The 21,327-nt window shown below is 39.1% G+C and overlaps 1 protein-coding gene across 1 annotated transcript in view; it reads right to left on the reverse strand.

Annotated features, from left to right (window-relative positions):
• The window catches only part of ERCC4 (ERCC excision repair 4, endonuclease catalytic subunit), a 34,711-nt gene extending 13,835 nt beyond the window's left edge, over positions 1-20,876 (reverse strand). The window contains exons 1-8 of the mRNA XM_067706601.1: positions 20,629-20,876; positions 19,141-19,321; positions 10,339-10,534; positions 9,249-9,456; positions 7,082-7,262; positions 5,955-6,083; positions 4,555-4,665; positions 1,389-1,986 (exon numbers count right to left, since the gene is read on the reverse strand). Coding sequence (XP_067562702.1) covers positions 1,389-1,986; positions 4,555-4,665; positions 5,955-6,083; positions 7,082-7,262; positions 9,249-9,456; positions 10,339-10,534; positions 19,141-19,321; positions 20,629-20,835 — 1,811 coding nt within the window. The 5' untranslated portion in view covers positions 20,836-20,876. The remainder of the gene's footprint in view (positions 1-1,388; positions 1,987-4,554; positions 4,666-5,954; positions 6,084-7,081; positions 7,263-9,248; positions 9,457-10,338; positions 10,535-19,140; positions 19,322-20,628) is intronic.
• Between the last annotated feature and the right edge of the window lie 451 nt (positions 20,877-21,327).

A 21,327-nucleotide genomic window follows, 5' to 3' on the forward strand; every position in this document is an offset into this window, starting at 1 on the left:
GATGGTGGTTATAAAGGCCAGCGTATGAAAGTTCATGTTAGGGAAAAATAAACAAATGAAATCTATATGACCTTTACCTTCACAAGTAATTTCTCAGTTCCTTTTTATTCATGTCTTAACAGAACCGAGTCATCACACATTTTATATAAACACACAGACAGAGAAGACATGGATTATATCAAGCTCCTCAAAAAATAATTTGACATATTCTTTTCTCTTAGAAAAGGCCAGCTTTCCTATCTTGTTGGTTGCTAAGAAGCTGAATGAGGCACCTCCTCTGCCCCTTTTCTTCACCTTCTATCAGAGACATTTTCCCTTTTTAGCCCTCGATTTTTCTTTTGGTCTTCATTTTCCTAGTTTATATTTCTTTGAAGTGCGGGCAGGGAAAAAACCATTGGCCAAAGAGTCCAGAGACCTGAGCTCTTCCACGAATGTATCATGTGGCCAAGGGCAAGCCATTCACCATGTCTGGGCCTCAGTTTCCCACTGATGGATCAAGTGGTTGAACTCTGAGGTCCCTTCTGGTTCTGACCTTTTGTTTCTAAATATCACGCTATTCCATATTCAGGCAACAGAGAACTTTTGTGCACACAAGCTATCTCCAATGTTGATCAACAGCAAAGTATGAAAAATTTATCAGCCTATAATTATTTCACCAGCTTTGTCTCATCTCTTCATCCTGCGTTATTTCTGGTCCACCTCCTCCATTCACCTCTACTCTGAAAGGCTGCATTCGTTAAACTGGCTGGAGAGGTTTCTCTTGGCTCTGCTTTTGGTTCAGGCTGAGTTCAGGATATTAACCTTGAGGTTTATTTCCCTCAGATAACTGGAGAGCCGGAACACTATATTCTTTGGGAGGCATCGTTTTCTCATCTGATATTTCTTGAAACTCAAGAATACATGGTACAATAATTCCCCAAATACTTTAGTTTTATGTGGCTGTAACTTAGAGTCACTTTTTCAGATTTACAAGAAAGACGTTTTAGAATTATGAAATTTAGCTGAGTCATAATTACATTAACATTTGGTAGAAGGTAGGATATTGTAAATTTCCTAGGCTTGTTCAGAGACGGTGCCCCATAGGCTACAACTGATGCATAAAGAATATGGCACAGAACAGCAGAAGAGCAAGTAACAAGAAGGGGGGCATTCCCTCAGATTCCTGGATCCACTACAACATTCGACCTCCTTCCCATGCGTACTTCCCACACTGGTACTTCCCAGACTGATCAGAATGCCAAATAAGGTTTCATAAACTCAACCAACATCATAACAATGTAACGTTAAAGATAAGAAAGCCCATGGGCAACTGGTCTATCTGTGCTAAATCCTAAAGAACTGCAAAACTGAAGCCCATGCAATCGCAGTTCATATTCCTTACAACTTGCCTCAGGGGCTTCCCCGGCCGACTTGCCCTGTAAATTTCAAGCTGACGCACGAAGGTCAGCTCTGCGTCGTACAGGACCACGTATCTTGGCTCCACCTCGTGCAGCACCCGTGTCAGAGCGTAGGGGTCGCTGCAGCCCAGGAGTGGGTGGATAATGGTGAGGGGGTCTTTTATGATTCCATACGCGGCATCAGAGGACACGTTTAAATCAAACTCCTCGTGCTTAATTTCTTCTAAGCAGCTTTCGGGGCTACTGCTTAGGTCTCTCGGACAGCCCTCCTCGACACCCCCCTCCTCCTCCAGTTCTTCAGATTGTTCCATCATCTGAGTTAAAGTCAGCCTTGGTTTCTTCTTTTTGACAGCCCTCTCTTTGGCAGAGGCCCTGTCTTTGTTTCGGAGGCCTTTGGGCCTTCTGTTGGATTTCATAATTCTCTTTGAGCCATCCTCCTTCCTAAACCGCATCCACACATCTTCGGCTTTGCTGTCCTTCTCAAAGGTTTTCCTGTACAGCCTCAACAAGAAGGCCTCTGCTCCGACAGCGATGCACTCTCGCAGCTGGGAACAGGTCCTGTCATCACTTGCGCAAATGAGAACGTGTCCTAAAATTAGAAACAACGTTATGTCCTGATTACCGCACTTGTCGTCCTACCCCACGCACCCCCTCGTCCCTTCCCCCCCAGAGACACAGCTCACCCCTTGGCGCTAAAGATACTTTACAATTTGTTTAAAAAGGGTCTTGGATGCTCATCAAAGGCTTTCGCCTCCCTGGCAGGATTACTTAAATCTTCTGGGTAAAGGTGAAGCCAGAAATATTTAGAGTCTTACGAAAGTATAGCTGTGGTATAATGGAGGCTTTAAAGATGCTCTTTTTAATTAATAATTTTCCAGAGGATCTGGAAATAGATCTGGAAATACCAAAATAAATTCCAAATGGATTACAGTCAAATGTTAAATGATACATCATGAAAAAAAGATGACTATTCTCCACCTCTCCATATGAAGATGATTTTCCAGGTTTACAAGCAATGGAAGAAATCTCAGAGAAGACTGATATCTGTGAGAAGATATCAACTGATCAATCAATTGACTGACTCTATGAGAATAAAAAACTGCATTAAAAAAAGCTAAAGACAGGCTGCTCCCAAGCCTTTTGAGATGGACCACATTTTGCCTATGGAATGTGCATCTCTAAATAAATCCACTTCTTGCCTAAAAAAAAAAAAAGCTAAAGACAAAAAAACCACTTTATGTAACTATGATAAATGTTAATATCTTTAATACATAAAAAGTTGATACAAACTGAGGACACACTCTAAACCAGCAAAGGAAACTAAGACAATTCACAAAAGAAGAAATGCATCTGAGAAAAAACTGAGCTCCCCAAGCATCAAAATTTGAAACAAGATCACATTTTTCTCCAATCAAATGAATAAAATTGTTATACATATGTAATGTATGTAGATACACACACAAATATATACAGAATCTCCAGTCATTGCTAGCTGGGTAAAAAAAGATAAGCTCTTATACTTCCAAAAGAAATGAAAATTGATAAAAACTTTCTATAAATCAATGGGGTAATATGTCTTTAGAACTTTAAAAATGTCAGCATCATTTGGCTCATTAATTCTATATCCAGAAATTATATCTACACTATACCTTTAACAATGTGAAACAGAAAATACACGAAAGAAAACCAGGAAGGAAATATGCCAATGTTAACAGTGGCTGCTAGATGTAATTTTTTCCCCTTCTTTATTCTTTATGCTTTTTTTCTGAGTACACATGTATGACTTTGGGTCTTAAATCACAGCACCATAAGTTCTGGGATAATATCACAGCATAATTACTCATATAAGGATTATGTGCTTGCCTTTATTGCTTTAAAGGAGTTCAAAGTCTCAATAGATTTTTTTTTTTAACATCTTCACTGGAGCACAATTGCCCCACAATGGTGTGTCAGTTTCTGCTCCACAATAAAGTATATCAGCCACACACACACACACATCCCCACATCCCCTCCCTCCTGCACCTCCCCCCCACCCTCCCCATCCCACCCCTCCCTCCAGCTACCCATCCTACACTTGGTAGTGTGTATACATGTCCATGGCACTCTCTCACCTCGAACCAGCCCACGCCTCCCCGTCCCCGTGTCCCCAAGTCCACTCTCCACGTCTGCGTCTCCACTCCTGTCCTGTCCCTAGGTTCCTCAGAACCGCCCCTTTTTCTTTCTTTTTTCTACATTCCACACACATGCGCCAGCACACGGCACCTGCTCCTCTCCCTCCGACCCACTTCACCCCGCATGACAGACTCCAGGGCCGTCCACCCACCACAAACAGCTCAACTTCGTCTCCTCCCGTGGCTGGGCGACACTCCATTGTGTATATGTGCCACATACTTCCCTCAATAGATACTTTTTTAAATTTAGTTTTATTTTCTACCTGGTTTTATTTTTAAAACTTAATTCAGGTTCAGTCTACAGTTCAGGTTCAGTCTACTAGTATACTTGTGTTTGAAGAGAGTAGCCCCAAAACTTGAAATTTTTTTAGCACTAGGTCAATGTCATTCTATAATACAGTTGAGGCTTCTTTGAAAAGACACTTGCTGAGAACCTAAAACTTAAGCCCATGAGCTTTCTCCTTGAGGATTCCAAATTTAAAGCCTGGTGAATACATATGTAGAGATTTTGCTGCACCTTTTTTTTTTTAATTGAAGTATAGCTGATTTACAATGTCCTGTGAATTTCTGCTGTACAGCAAAGTGATTCAGTTATACACACACACACACACACACACACTTTTTTATGTTCTTTTCCATTACGGTTTAACACAGGATATTGAATATAGTTCCCTGTGCTATACAGTAGGACCTTGTTGTTTTTATCCATTCTATATATGATAGTTGATTAGTTGCATCTTTAAATAGAAGTCCTGAGAACCCAACCAGTAAAACAACCTGCTTTCATGAATATACAGTGACTCAACCTAGAGAAAATCACATCAGATGAACAGACAGGCGCTTGTCACTAAGATTTCAGTGTTCATGGGGCACTTACTCTTCTACATTTGATAAAGATAATAGTATAAATTATTTGTAAAGAGCTAATCAAAAAGACTCATTTGCTAGATTTTGAATGCAAATATCATTATCTCCTTTTTTCCTACCTGGACCACCAAGGGCTTCACTCTCCTTATTCTCTGCCTCAATTTCTTTCAATACTTCCGAGAGTGCCTCCCATTTGGGGTTGTTTTCTAGGACCAGTTCCTTTCTTGTTTCTGTATAGAAATAAAAGACAACCTCATTCTATGTGATAATATTTATCTATAAAGTATTCCAAAGGCTTTTAAGACAACAGATAACACAGGCATCACTCCATAAACCCACTCCTTTGTGCTTCTTTCATAATACTCTATAGATAGAATCTGCTTCTTTGAGAAAGGTCTCCTTATGGTCTAAATGAAGACACCTCAAACCAACATTAACACAGGTTCCATAATGCCTTGAGAGAAAGTGATATGAGTGGTCACTAATAAGAGATGATTATGTGTTAGTTGTCAACTGTGACATTATATATAAACTGCTACACAAAATAAAGGACTTGGTATTTCTTATTTCTAAAATAACTATTTATTATTTCTAAAATCCCCAAGATTTTCACAATCTTGAACATGGGATATAAGCAGACAACAATAAAACTTTTATTTCTGTAAGTACTCAAACATATTACTAATGTATTTAATTAAGTTTTGAAACAGACCTTTGAACTAGGCAGAAAGTAAACATTAACCCTATCCCATGCTTTAAAAAACCAACGGGAAAAAAAAAAAAAAAAAACCAACGATATTTATTATACTTACTAGATGAGTGTGAAATAAAACCCATTATTTGCCTCATTCTAGTATTTATGTCCCCTAAAAGCTAAAAGGGATGTTAAAATGTCCCACTAAGACTTCAAGTGCCCAAATAGTAATTATTCCAAAGTTAAAAAAAAAAATCTATAATTCTTATGTAGTAGTAAGAATACTCTTTTTTGCGTTACGTCTTAGTTGCAGCATGCAGGATCTTTCGTTGCAGCACGTGGGCTCCTCACTGTGGTGCATGGGCTTCTGTCTAGTTGTGGCGCGGGGGTTTTCTCTCTCTAGTTGTGGCACACGGGCTCCAGAGCGCATGGACTCTGTAGTTGGCGGCACACAGGCTCATTAATTGAGGCGTGTGAGCTCAGTTGTGGGACGCAGGCTCAGTTGCCCCGCGGCATGTGGGAATCTTAGTTCCCTGACCAGGGACTGAACCCGCGTCCCCTGCATTGGAAGGCGGATTCTTTACCACTGGACCACCAGGGAAGTCCTAGCAAGAATACTCTTGATTGATATTTGGCATTTGTTATTTGGAATCCCCTGGCAATGAATCCATACCAAATACTTTTACCATACATTATATATGTCACACGCAGTTACACATTCTTCACACAGCCGAAGGAGATTTAAAGTTATACTGTAACTTGATAAGCATTTCCACACCAAATACTTAAATAAAAGACATATGAAGACTTAAGCATACAAGATACCTTGCTCTTCTTTAATCTCCAGTTTTTCAGGCAGTTTGCCTTTTTTACTCATTTTGGCATCTGGAACATGATAAACCCTTGCTCGAGCATTTATAAACATTGAGGTGCTGGAGTCAAGAAACAGCCAACCTAATATGTTTAAAAAAAAAAAAGCCTTCAATTTATAGTTTACTTCAGAGAATCTCTGAAGGTCACATGACCTGTTTATCAACCAGTCACCAGCTTATTCATCCCCCAACCACATCTTCTCCCTTGTTATGGCCTCTGTCACTGTTTGGCTAGACCGTGGTTTTCAAAGTGCAGCCTATAGACCCCTGGGGGCCCCCAAGCTGTTTTTTTGGGGGGAAGGGGGGTCTGTGACCTCAAAACTACTCTCATAATAATACTAACTCATTATTTGACTTTTTTGCACTGTGTTGACATTTCCAGTAATGGTGCAGAAGCATTGGCAGGTATGGCTGCTGGCGTCCAAGCACAGATGAAGGCAGTGGAACCCAAAGCGTACTAGCAGTCAATATGTTCCTCAATGCCACACATTCGTAGTTTATGACTCGAGAATATTCCTGGTGAAGCAGTTAAGAAACATTATTCGTATTAAATCTTGGCCCCAGGGCCCCTGGACCACACTTTAGAAAACACTGGTTTAGCCAGACAGTGAGAAAGATCATGGTAGTGGGGGAAGGATGTGACTTGTAAAAAAACAAGATGGCGGACAGCCACGTATGTATGTTTCCCTACAAACCTCTTCTCATTCTTCACCACTTCAGCTGATGAAACTCCATATTCCCATCCTGTTTCTTCAGGGAATATTAATTTTAAGTTCATAACAACTAAACTTCCAGAACACAACCTATTTCTAAGTTGGGGACTGCCTGTGATATACACAGTCTTTTCTAGAAATAAAATCTCTTGTAATGGATATGAATATTTATTATTATACAGAAGTAGGTGGAAACATTAGCTATCAATAAAACCTACATCCTTGTGCTGTGAACATAAAACGTAATTTGAAATCTTACTATACCACGTAGCTGAATATAGCACTCCCCACACCTGATTCCCCCCAAAAATCCAGTACTTTATTCAAACGAGCTCTTAGGATAAATATTAGTATTTTTATCTCCCACCTGAATTCTGACCAAATGCCTTCTCTGTTGCTTTGAGAGATTCCAGAAGATTAAGAAATGTGATGCAATCATACTGAGAGAGATATTGCAGCAAAGTTCGTAATATCTTCAAATCCTGAACCAAGGATTTAGTCTTGGCTCCAAGCTGGTGCCACAAAGGATCCAGATAATGGCGGATTGTCTAAAACAAGAAAAAAATTAGAACTGCTAAAAGATGTTCTATATAGCTATAATTAATACAAATTATACTTTCAACAAACATTATCCCTTGTATACATAAAAATGGTTAAACTGGTAAACTCTGTTATGTATATTTTGCCACAATAATAAAACATTATCTCCCAAGGAAGTGAATAGAAAATTTAAGTTCATAAGATTCTAAAAATAATGTTTAATTTTTCAAATATGAAGCAGAGTGTCATCACTAGAATCTTTATGATCAGATAGAGTCAATTCATAGTTACCCATATTTACATTATTAGGAGAAAAAAGGCCTGATAAACATCAGATGATCATTTATTTGCTTTTATGAAGAATGAAAGCATGTAGCTCAGATACATTCAATTTCTGCCAAGTTTGGTCGAGACCACATCCTGGGTGGATAGAGATGTGAGATCCAGCTGCACGAGGAAGCAGAGGACATAAACTAGAGAAACTACATGGAATCAAATTAAATAACAGTGGACCTTAGTCTGTTGGTATAATAAAATATTTAGTTTTTTTCTTTAAGTGTGATTCATGTATGGGAAAATATTTGTTAAATTAACAACTAACCAAATTTGAATACTTTTTAAGATCCTGAAAAGTTGCCTAAAACACAGAACAGCTTTATGTATATACTATGTAGGTATCTACATATCCACAGCTATATATATGCACGTTTCCTTCACAAGCTGATTCTGTAACTAAAAGGGATAATGTAGCATGATCTGGAAGCAGTTTCACTACATGGCATCTTATCTAACATATTTAATACTGAGCAGGAGTAATATATATTTGGATGACCAAATAATCTATTGTCCAAACTGGAACTCTTGTGAAAATGAAATGATACTACTAATAATTACTCCAGGATAACTGGCAGATACTGGGACTGTCCTAGATAAACTGGGACATATAACTCTTTTGTATATCATCTTTTGTAAAAAATCATCTACACACCTCTTTTGTAAAATCATCTACAAATTTTCTAACAAGTGCAAATTATGTCTTGGTTACTAAAAGAACGCCTAAAACAATACTTTGACTTTCACTGGCCAGGTGATGATAAACAGAAATTTAGTGCAAAACATATCTGGTTATATTTTGGTTTTCTAGGGACATATACATTCTACTAAAAGGATGTGAGAGGGTTTTTTTCTGGTATACCATGCACTAAATTATAATAAACTGTACTTTAAAAACAGAGGCACACAACACATGGAATTACTTTTATGTATCATTATTTCACAGTAAAATGACTTTGGAAGAATCAGAAAAATGAGGACTTAAATTTTCCTTTTCAAAAATCAATATGCATTACTTCCAGTGACAAAGAGGTTGATTCAGAGTTTGAAAGAAAAGAACTTGTTCTACCAAAATATGAAAAAAAAGCTGCCTGGAATTTTTTAAAAGTCAGCATTTTCTGTATGTACAATTCAATCTTAGACATTTACATATCGGAATTAATATTGATCTATGATGAAAAAATTAGTTAGATAAAAAGTCCTTGCATTAAGTCTTACCATTTTCTCAATTCAGAATGCAATTTTAAGACAGAGCAAGTTTCACATTCCTCAGTAATCAAAACTCATCCAAATTATTTTTATTCCAAATAAGAGATCATAAATTTGGAAGGATTCTTATGTAAACTCTTCTATCTGTAGCTATCCAAACGTTGCCATTTCAGAGCAAAAGGTTATTCATCGTCCTCTTACATATACTTAAAATAAGAGATAATCACCATATAACTGCAAAAGTCAGAGTTGTGCTTATATGCCAATCAATGTATTCTACTACAAATTACTTTCCAGTAAACCAAAGAAACTATACTTTAAATCACCTGCAATTTAATTTTAAAATAACAGCAAATTCCTATTAAGAACATTGTAAATATTAAAATAACTTGCATTCTTAAAAATTACAACATAACAAATGGTGCTTAAAAAGGAAAAGAAATAAAGAGTACCTTGTCAAAAGGTTTTCCAATAGCATTTTCTAAAGATAAATCTTCAACTTCAAGCGACGGGTTATGGCATTTCAGTTCCTTTAGACATGCATTTAGAATGTCCAGAATAGCAGTCTGTATAGCAAGCATGGCAGGTGTCATAGAAACGTGAATTTCTACGACTTCGGGCTTATGCTGTTCTAAAAATGAGTTTACTGCTACATGGAACCTAAAGAGACAAACATTTTTCAAATATTTCTAGAGTTGCAAGAGCTATGTGTTTCCGGTCTCAGTTTAATACTCTAATAGCTCTTTGTAACTGCAATTAAGAAACAAAACGGAAAGCCAAATGACAGTGTTTTCAGGAATACTTTCAACCTCTATGAATAGAAGTATTACTCAAATAAGGCAGGGATCAGCAAATTATGGTCTGCGCTAAACCCAGTGCCCGTTTTTACAAATAGTCTTATTGGCACGTAGCCATGCCCATTGTTTATGTATTGTCTGTGGCTGCTTTCACACTGTCACGGCAGAGTTGAATAACTGTGACAGGTGCGTGGCCTGCAAAGCCTAAAATATTTACTCTCTGGCCCTTTACAGGAAAAGTATGTCAATCCCTGAAGTAAGGTATAATCAAAAAAGGAAAAAGACTGCAATAACTACTCTCAAATACCATACAGTATAACCAAGATACATATTAGCATAGGTTGCAAAATGTTTTGAAAATTGATACCTTATGTTTTTCCTAGAAATTTACATAGATTTTTCAAAATCTTGGTGCTTTATTTCCCTCAAAGTGGAAGTTGGAATCTTAACCAGTAAATCTGCAGTTCACCTAAAGCTGTTGTGTATGTGAGCCTCTAGATCCCTGCGTGGTTCCACTAAATGTACAAGAAAGTGATAGCCCTGGGCTACCAGAAAAATAACTATCAATCCTCTCTCTCCTGTTAAAAGAATCACAAATGTGGTGACCATTTATTTATATTTGGATGTACTTGTTATGAACCTGACTAGCATGTATCAAGTGCAATGACAGTAAATTTTACATTATAGTGCAAAATTAAATTACGGCAGGTTCTCTCGCAGAAACTGGTCACATAATGCTATTTACCTTGGCCACAGATACAGCTTCCTTACGAAAAGATTTCTCATCACTCTCTCCACATGACAAAAGCCGGTGTCAAAGGCAATAGCGTTGTCTGTGAAAGCTTTAATAAAACCATGTTTGTTTTTCTGTCGGAAGAGGCGCAAGATGAATGCTTCTTGACAAGACTCGATTATTCTGTGAGCTCTGTACACCAAGATGCCTGGGCGGGGGGTGGGTGGGGAGGAGGGCGGGAATCAAAATTTAAAGTACAGAAAAGACATGTCATTTTCATGCTCGCTTTCATTGATTCATCACAGTTTTCTTGAATGCCTACTTGAGCATGGGCAAGCTCTGTTCGAGGTTGGGGATACAGCCATGAACAAAACACGTAAAGCTGTCCTGTGGCATTTACAATAAACAATACAAATAAGTAAAATATTTAGTAGGTTAGAAGGGATAAGTGCTGAGGAGAAAAAACGATCAGAGGAATAAGAGAGGGAGTATGTGTGAGGGGTGGTAGTTTGCAATTTTCTTACTTAATCTTTTAAAAAATTGAAGTACAGTTGACGTACAATATGTTACAGATGTATGATAGAGTGATTCACAATTTTTAAAGGTTATACTTCATTTATAGTTATTATAAAATATCGGCTATACTCTCCGTGTTGTACAATATAGCCTTGTAGCTTATAATAGTTTGTACCTCTTACTTCCCTACCCCTATCTGGCCCCTCCCCTTCCCTCTCCCCACTGGTAACCACTCATTTGTTCTCTGTATCTGTGGGTCTGCTTCTTTTTTGTTATATTCACTAGTTTGTTGTATTTTTTAGGGTTTGCAATTTTAGATAGGGTTACCTCACTGAGGTCTTAAGTGAGTAAAGCCTGGATGGAGACGAGGAGGTGAGCCTTGTGACCGTGTGGGCCAAGGGAGTTCCGGGCAAGGGAATGACAGCAAAGGCCTGGGGTGGGGCATGTCTGGCCTGGTGGAGGAAGAATTTCTGAAAGCAAAGCAGGTCACTATTCTTTTAATATATGAATCAGATGTGAACTATGCAAAACAGCTGCCTTTCAGAAGTTTGGGCAACATCTCCATCACTTATTAGAAGAATTCAACTTTCAGAATCAGAGTATACTCAATTGAAAGGTAAATTAGTCCATCTGAAATAAAAATCTTTAATGAATATGCTTAAACATCTGTATTGTGGGGTGGATGTGATAATGACACCCCTGAACCACAAAAACAAGGACGATCATACATGTTTCCTTAATTATAAAATCAGAGTACTGGACCAGACGATCTCTCATATGTGTGTATGATATACACATGCCATTGTGGTGCAGTGGGATTCATGGAAAATTAGGGAGAGACATGAGATGACATGAGAGTGCACAGATGTCATTTCTGGATCAAAAACTCAATTATTCTATGACAACTCTCAGTCTTTTAGACCTAAACCAAGCCAGTTACCATATATATTTGCTATAAATGCACTCACATGTTTTTGCTCCCATGCTCATCGCTCCTAGGATCTGGAAAATGACACCAATAGTAACCCAAGACTCCTAGTAGTTCAATAGATTCAATTCAGCTTCTACTATTTTGGTGTTTAAATTTTAGATTGAGGTGGATGGAGTTAAAATTTATTCTAGCTAAGCAAAATTGTTTTTCAAATATGGTAAAAATTAACAGTGCTATTTAGGACTTTGTATACAAAAGATTTTCAATAACACCAGAACGTGTACATAACTAATCTACTGCTCATAAAATATTCCGTACCTAGCAGGTAGGTTTTTCCAAGTACTCTATTGGGCCAGAGTTCCTGGACTGAAATATGACAAAGTTAGAAATAATAAAAATGGACTTCTAAAGAAAAGGTGAATCTCAAGTTAAGAAAATGGTGTGCTCCAAAAGGTTGTCATTTCTTTTGGAATCTAGAAGAAGGAGGAGAAGAGAACTAATATTCTATCCCAGGCACTGGGGTTAGGTACTTTTATAGACTTTTATTTCATTGAATCCTCACAGTAACTCCATGGGGTAGGTATTACTATGAGACCAGGAAAGGGAAGCAACTTGATCAAGGTCACTTCGTAAGTAAATAGGAGACCAAAGGTTCCAAATCATGAGTGTCTGAGAACAAAGCCATGTCCTTCCTGTTAAGTGACATCATCCAAGGACCACACCGCCCCCTTTAAAAAAATACAAGCAGGTTAGGTTTCTGGGGCAATTCTAGTCCCACATTTTTATGCTCCCACAACACTCTGTATCTCATGCTGCACTGTAATTACTTCTCTACACCTGTCTCCTCCACTAAATTGCTTGAGGATCAGAACATCATAAGTAGTAATCAGAGCATGTTTACTATGTGCCATGCGTGATGCTAAGAATTTTACATACATTATCTCAGTTCATCCTCACAATAATCCTAGGAGGAAGGTACTATTACTGTCTCCAATTTACAGATGCGAAAACCGAGTCATACAGAAATGAAGAAACTTGCCCAAGGTCACACAGCTGGTAGCTGGTGAAGGTGAGCTCAAACCCAGAAGCCGCCTAACTCAGGAGAGCACCCTACCGTCCTGTCATCTTTCTGTCTTCAGCACCTACCTCATTCCTGCCAAATAAGGGACGGTTAGTAAACGAAATGTTTACCAACATTTAATGTTAATAATGTTGAATGAATATAAAGCTGAATTATGCACTGGGTACACAAATCTAACATGTAACTTTTTTTTAAAGTTTCCCACGGAAAGCGTGTTCTGAGTTCTGTTTAGAGATGTCAGGATCTGTTTTAACAATGAAAGCATCCTCATGCCCCATTCTTTTGAAAGTACAATCTGGGGAGATATTTTCACAGTTCTCTCACTATTGAGGAGTTGTGTTGGCAGGGACGCCTAGGGTGGGGTATGGTGGTGACATTGGGTAGTGACAGGGGAACAAGTTAGGGCTGGTACATTCAAGATTTTCTAGGGGGTTACACGCTTCTGGGACACTCTGGTCCGTAAGAGCTATGGTGAAAGTTCCTACAGGGGCTGGGGGGTTGAGGAGGTAGAGGATGATCCCGGGGGTGTAGCATTTGAAGAAATTCATTTCTGCCACTCATTTACATTCCATTCAGCGAAGCAGCAGTAACAGCTCCAGCTTCATTACTGGCTGGGACTTGATCAGAAACAGGAATGGCATTTTGCCCTTTTTAGTTAGGAACTACCTATAAACTATACTTTGGATATTTCTTTGATTCAGATTGCTCTCTGCCTAATTAGGTTGAAGTATTACTGGGAGACACAGAGTAATACTGACATCTAGTGGTCATTTCAATACATTTTTTTTCATTTTATCAACTGAAAAAATAAGGAAACATAAAGCTAAATTTATAAGAAAGCAGCAAACAGTAAAAGACTTTACAATGTATCAAGATTTCTGGCTATAAAGAGCCAATTTTTTGCTATTATTTATGATTTACTATGTACCAGGCAGTATGCTAAGCAATTATTTATTTTACTTCATTTAATCCTTGATAACTTCACAAGGCACTATTTTCTCAATTTAAGCAATGAGAAAACTGAAGCTTGTGAAAATTAAGTACAGTAGCTTGCTTGTAAGCAGTGGCATTACCCTTCAAAGTCAAGTGAGTCTGACCTCAGCTGTACTGCCCTGCCAGTGCTTATAACAATGAGAAATACAAAAGTATAACAAAACTTTCCAATAATCAGTTCACCACGAACCATATAAAACATTCATTCATACCTTTATGCATTAAATATTTCTTGAGAGTCTTCTAGGTTCAGGGCAATGTGATAGATATGGTAGGAAGGACAATTATGAATTCCACAACCTCTCTGCCCTTCGAAAGTTCATTAAAAATTGTCGTACATACATGCATCACTCACCCAATATATATGTGTTTGGTACCTACTATGTACCAGTTACTTGTCCTGGGATGAACAAGTTGTTCCTTACTCTTAGGAAGCTTGTCATCTCATGAGCGAGACAGACAAATAAATAGGCAAATACAGTGTGGTGTTCTGAAGTGCTCTGACTGGGGAGAAGCATGAGGAAATCAGAAAAGGTTTCCAAAAGGACAAATAATCATGAAATATGACTCCTTTTCTATATTAATTCTGGCTAAAATTAAATCATTCTTCTCAAAATAATTAAGCAACTAATTGGTTTAATTTCAATCATGGGAGAGAGGGGGGATCAAGATGGTGGAGCAGGAAGACCCTGAGCTCACCACCCCCCACGAGCACATCAAAACTACAACCACATACGAAGCAACTCTCTCCAAGAACGACCTGAAGACTAGTAGAACGGCTCTTTTACAACAAAGGCTGTGAAGAAAGAACCCCATGGAGCCTGGTAGGAGGGGAGGAAAAGAGATCTAGTTGGGACCCACGCCCCTGGTGGGCGACCCAGCAAAGGAGGGGGATGTCAGAAGCTCAGGGATCCTTCCTAAAGAGTCAGGGGTTTGAGCCCCACATCGATACTCCAGCCTGGGGTCCAGCACTGGGAAGACAGGCCCCCTTGGCTGGTTTGGAAACCAGTGGGGCTAACCAGTGGGCTGTAGGAAACCAAGACTCCATTCTTGAAGAGAGTGAGTAAGCACAGACTTGTTTGCCTCCCAGTCTCAGCAGAGGCAGCAGACTGAAAACTGCCTGGTGCTCTGGTGGCCCTGCCTGACCACCCCAGCCTGCACTGAGCTCTTGCTCCAGCCGTATCCCCCACCAAGGAAGCTCTGCCAGTGGACCCTGGGAGAAGACGCGGCCTGTGCCCTCTTCAGATTCAGCTCTCCCACCAAAACCACTGGGCACACGCAGACTGCACAGGGACACTCCCACACAGGGACATGGATTCAAGACTGGGACAGGTAACTGTTTTGCCTAACTTCATAGGGACAAACAGAGAAAGTTAAATAAAATGAGAAGACAGAAGAATATGTTCCAAACAAAAGAGCAAGATAAAATCCTGAGAAAAAACCCTAATGAACAGACGTAAGTAATTTACATGATAAAGAGTTTAAAGCAAGAGTCATAAAAATGCTCACTGAACTTGGGAAAATAGAGGAATATAGTGAGAGCTTCAACAAAGAACTAGAAAAATATTTTAAAAAACCAATCAGAACTGAAGAATACAATAACTAAAATGAAAAATACACTAGAAAGACTTAAGTCCTTACTTAAGTAAATTTAAGAAGACTGCAATTATATCAAGGATATTTTCCAACCACAACAGTATGAAATTACAAATCAATTTTGGGAAGAAAAATGGAAAAATACAAACACATGAAGACTTCATAAGATGCTACTAAAAAGCCAATGGGTCAACAAATAAATCAAATAGGAAATTAAAAAATACATTGAGAGGAATGAAAACAGAAACATAACTTTCCAGAATCTATCTGATGCAGTAAAAGCAGTTCTAAGAGGGAAGTTTATAGTGATACAGGCCTACCTCAAGAAACAAGAAAAAACTCAAATAAACAACCTAATTTTCTATTTAAAGGAATTGATCCTTTAGCCAGACTCATCAAGAAAAAAAGAGGAAGGGCCCAAATAAATAAATCAGAATTGAAAGAGACAAACTTACAACTGATATCACAGAAATACAAATAATCATAAGAGAATATACTAAGAGTTATATGCCAACAAATTGGACAACTTATAAGAAATGGATAAACCCCTATAAATACACAATCTTCTAATACTGAATCAGGAAGGAATAAAATATCTAAAGAGACCAATTACTAGTAATAAACTGAATCACTAACAAAAAATCCCAACAAAGAAAAGTCTAGGACCAGATGACTTCACAGGAGAGTTCCACCAAACACTTTAGGAGAGTTAATACCTATCTTTCTCAAACTATCCAAAAAACTGAAGAGGATAGAACACTTCCCAACTCATTTTATGAGCCCAGCATTATCCTGATACCAAAACCAGACAAAGATACTACAAAAAAAAGAAAATTAAGGGCCAATATCCCTGATGAACATAGATGTAAAATCCTCAACAAAATATTAGCAAACTGAATTCAACAATATATAAAAGGATCATACATCATGACCAAGTGGGATTTATTCCAGGGGTGCAAGGGTAGTTCAGTACTGAACCTTGATTTGTGGATATTGAACCATTAACAAAATGAAGGATATAAATCACATAGTCATTTCAACAGATACAGAAAAAGCATTGGACAAAATTCAACATCCATTCATGATAAAAACTCTCAACAAAGTTGGTATAGAGGGAACATATCTCAACATAATAAAAGCCATTTATGACAAACCCACAGCTAATGTTATACTCAATGGTGAAAGCTAAAATCTTTTCGTCTAAGATCAGGGACACGACAAGGATGTCCACTCTCACCACTTCTATTTAACATAATATTGAAAGCCTCAGCAATCAGACAAGAAAAAGAAAGAAAAGGCATCCAAATTGGAAGTGAAGAAGTAAAACTCACTATTTGCAAATGACATACTATATATAGAAAACCCTTAAGACTCCACCAAAAAACGATTAGAATATATAAATTCAGTAAATTCAGTAAAGTTGTAGAATATAAGATTAATATAGAAATCTGTTGTATTTCTATACACTAAGAATGAGGTATCAGAAACAGAAATCAAGAAACAATCCCATTTACAACTGAATGAAAAAGAATAAAATATCTACGAATTTAGGTATTAAATTAAATAAATTAAACCAATTATAAATTTAATAAGGAGGTGAAAGATCTGTACTCTGAAAACTATAAGACACTGATCAAAGAAACTGAAGACAATACAAATAAATGGAAATATATCCTTTGTTCATCAATTGGAAGAATATTGTTAAAATGTCCACATTACCCAAAGCAATCTACAGAGTTAATGCAATCCTCATCAAAATACCTATGACATTTTTCCTAGAACTAGAACAAATAATCCTAAATTTTGATTGGAATCACAAAAGACTCTAAATAGCCAAAGCAATCTTGAGAAAAAAGAACACTGAAGGTATCATGTTCCCTGACTTGAGACTATACTACAAAGTTACAGTAACCAAAACAGCATGTACTGCCCCAAAACCAGACCCAGAGATCAATGGAACAGAATAGAAAGCTCCCAAATAAACTCATGCACATGATCAATTAATCTACGACAGAGTAGTCAAGAATATACAATGGGGAAAAGACAGTCTCTTCAATAACTGGTGTTGGGAAATCTGGACAACTACATGTAAAAGAAAGAAATTAAAACATTTTTCTCACACCATATACAAAAATAAAGTCAAAATGGATTAGAGACCTAACTGTAAGACCTGAAACCATAAAACTCCTAGGAGAAAACATAAGCAGTATGCTCTCTGACATCTGTCTTAGCAATAATTTTTGGATCTGTCTCCTTAGGCAGGGGAAACAAAAACAAAAATAATCAAACTAAAAAGCTTTTGCACAGCAAAGGAAACCAACCAACAAAACGAAATAGCAACCTACTGAATGGGAGAAGATATTTGCAAACAATATGTTCAATAAGAGATTAATATCTAAAATACACCAAAAACTCATACAACTCAACAGCAAAAAACCAAAGAACCTGATTAAAACATGGGCAGAGGATCTGAATAGGCATTTTTCCAAAGAATACACACAGATGGCCAACAGACACGGACAATGAGATATCACCTCGCACCTCTCAGAATGTCCATCGTGAAAAAGACAAGAGATAACAAGTGTTTTTTGAGGGTATGGAGAAAAAGGAACCCTCGTGTACTCTTGGTGGGAATGTAAATTGGTGCAGCCACTATGGAAAACAGTATGGAGGTTCCTCAGAAAACTAAAAGAAGTACCATATGATTCAGCCATTCCACTCCTGGGTATTTATTTGAAGAAAACAAAAACATTAACCTAAAAAGATATATGCACCCCGATGTTCACAGAAGCATTATTTACAATAGCCAAGATATGGAAGCAACTAAAGTGTCCATGGATAGATGAATGGATAAAGAAGATGTGGAATATATATACAATGGAACATCACTCAGCCATAAAAAAAGAATGAAATTTTGCCATGTGCCACAACATGGATGGACCTGGAGGGTATTTTGCTAAATGAAGTAGTCAGACAGAGAAAGACAAATACTGTGTTTTCACTTTTATGTGGAATCTAAAAAATAAAACAATGGAAGAAGTACAACAAAACAGAAACAGACAACAAACTAGTGGTTACCAGTGAGGAGAGGGATGGGGCGAGAGGCAAAAGAGGTGAAGGGGAGTAAGAGGTACAAACTATTAGGTATAAAATAAACAAGTTAAGGATGTAATGTACAGCACAGAGAATATAGTCAATATTTATAATAAATTTGTATGGAGCATAATCTATAAAAATACTGAATTACTATATACCTGAAACCAATATAATATTGTATGCTAACTATACTGAAAAAAATTGTTTTGAAAATTTCAAATCATGGGAAAAAATATTCTTTAAAGAGGAAAACCAAACTCTTTTAGGAAATATATAAAGAATATTTATAAACATTTCAAATCTGAGTAGTTTCTAAAAGCAAATGCCTGTCAATTACTAAGTATTGACTGAATATGAGCTTAGAAAACAAGGAAACGTCAATCTTACATTTAGTTTCTTATTCAGGCCATAAATATTTACTAAGCATCCAAAATGTGTCAGGTATTGTGTTAACACCTGGAAGCACAATGTTGAACAAAAACATCCAATGCTGTTCACAAGAAGGTTCTAGTTTAGAGTTTAGCAGAGGGAACAGATACATACAGAAAAAAATGAAAGTGCAAACGTATATACAAATAACAATAAGGCTTCAAATTCTTACCGGTAATTAAATCTGAAGGTATTCTATCAGTCAAGAAATCAACCACAAGTATTCGACTTGTTGCAAATATCACACCGCCTTGTGTGTACACCTCATAGCGATTGCTACTTGTGATTTCATTTGTTACTCGGCGAGGGAGATGTTCAACTCCTTCTAACTTCAGCTGATTGATAAAGTATTCCTAAATTAAATCAAACTTGATTAGTAGACCGTTTAATAGAGGGCAGTTTTTATTAGGTTACCAGTATTTGTATTTAAAGTGATATGCTGCCTTTTTCAGAGATCATGAACTTAATAATAATGAACATACAAACTAAATTACTTTACGATGATCAACCAAACAATCGACATTTATCTAGGGTTTTGTTTTTGTTTTGGGGTTTGCACTAAGGACTCACTGCACTTGAGATGTTATTAGCAGTTTAACGACAACAAAAGACTTTTAAAATCCTGAGTTGAAAGACTTCTGCTACCTAGAAAATACTGCCCACCAGAGGCAACTCTGCAAGCAAGTGTAAATACCATGTGAGAAGATAACAAGGGAATCCTTTCCCCAGGTGGTGTTTTAGACTATTAGTTCTGTCCTGGTCCACCCTAGAGGGGATTTCATCATGTCAATGGGACCCTTGGTCCTTTAAGTTTGATACCACCTTTCCTGGGGGGGCCCCCGTGTTGTGCTAAGCGCTAGTCAAGCACTAGGGATACCTAGATGGATCAGTCAGGGAGTGTGTGGTCACTCTTCTCAGCTGGCATTTTCCTTCTGGCCATCCGCTCTAGATATCTAAGGGCTCATCAGAGTCGTCAGATCAAGCTGTGTCGCCTGTCACTACCCCTCAGCAAAGGTGTATCCCCCTTCTATCTTCCTCAGTGTTCTCCACTCTCCCTAACCCAGGTACCCTTCCCCAATACCCTCAGCTTCCAGCTCCCTTCCCTTCTGACCCTATGCCCCTCTTCCCACAGCCTGGGTGAACCCCCAGTCCCTCCTCTTCCCTACAGGGTTCTCCCCAACCTCAGCGTCTCCTTTCACGTCTCCCCATTCCCTTCAGAGATTCCTCCATCCCCATCACTGTTCCCTTTTAGAGACCTCACTCCTCTACCTCCAGCCAGTCCCTTAATACCCAACTTCAGGACTGCCTCGTTATTCCCTTCCACATCCTCCACCAGACAACTCCCCACCCTCTTCAGAGATCTCCAATCCTTCCCACCTCCACGCTTCTCAAATGACTCCCCTACTCCTCTCAGAGACCCTCCAACCCTTTCAGGTCCTCGAACCCGTGTCAGGGTCCTGCGACCCCGCCCACCGTCTCAGCGTCCCCGCACACGCGTCAGGGGCCTGCATCTGTCTCAGGGAACCCTATTCAACGCCTTCCCGCCCGCGTCAGGGACCCGCATCGCCCTCAGAAACCTGGCCTCCGCGCCGAGGCCTGCGTCTGCTACGAAGGCTCCCAGCGTTCCCGGGGTCCCCTCCCCCAGCGCGGGCGGCCGCACCTCCTCGGCTGGCTGCGTGTTGAGCACCAGCACCAGGCACGCCGGGTGGCAGTGCAGCCGGAGGAAGTGGTAGAGGAGCCGGTCTGCGCCGAGGCCACGGGCGCACACCACCAGCCCGTCCGCGTCCAGTAGTTCCAGCACCAGCTGCCGTTCATACTCCAGCAGCGGCGCCATAGCTGTCTCTCGAGCCGGCAAGCCCGGTTCCATGGGCGCCCTTCGGCCGCCGCGGCCGAACGTAGCCGAAGAGAGCCGAGTCCGAGACGAGAGCGAGCAGAGCGCGGCCGAAGAGAGCCGAGCCCGAGAGGACACGAGCCGGCCGAACGCAGCCGAAGAGAGCCGAGCCCTAGAAGACGAGCGAGGCCGAACTCAGCCGAAGAGGAGCCGAGAGGAACCGAAGATTCGTTGAGTCGCGGGGAGGTGCTAGTGCTCCCAACAGGTGTCTTTTCAGGCTTCAGGCTGCGCCCCAGAGTCTTCAGTTATTTCACCTTCTCTGTACCTTCGATTTGAGAGTCAGGCGGCCTAGACCTAGACCTAGACCTGGACCTAGAACATAAGCTACCACCAAGCGAGAAAGGAGAATTAAACCCAAGGAGCTTAGTTCCCCGACCTTGACAATTGAAAAAGTTAATTGTCAATCTAAGGATTGCGCCTAGAATTGGTAGCACCTGCTTCCCAGGGTGAGGTTTGCGCCTTTCTTTT

Source organism: Pseudorca crassidens, chromosome 15, assembly GCF_039906515.1.
Source record: "Pseudorca crassidens isolate mPseCra1 chromosome 15, mPseCra1.hap1, whole genome shotgun sequence".
NCBI classification, from domain to species: Eukaryota; Metazoa; Chordata; class Mammalia; order Artiodactyla; family Delphinidae; genus Pseudorca; species Pseudorca crassidens.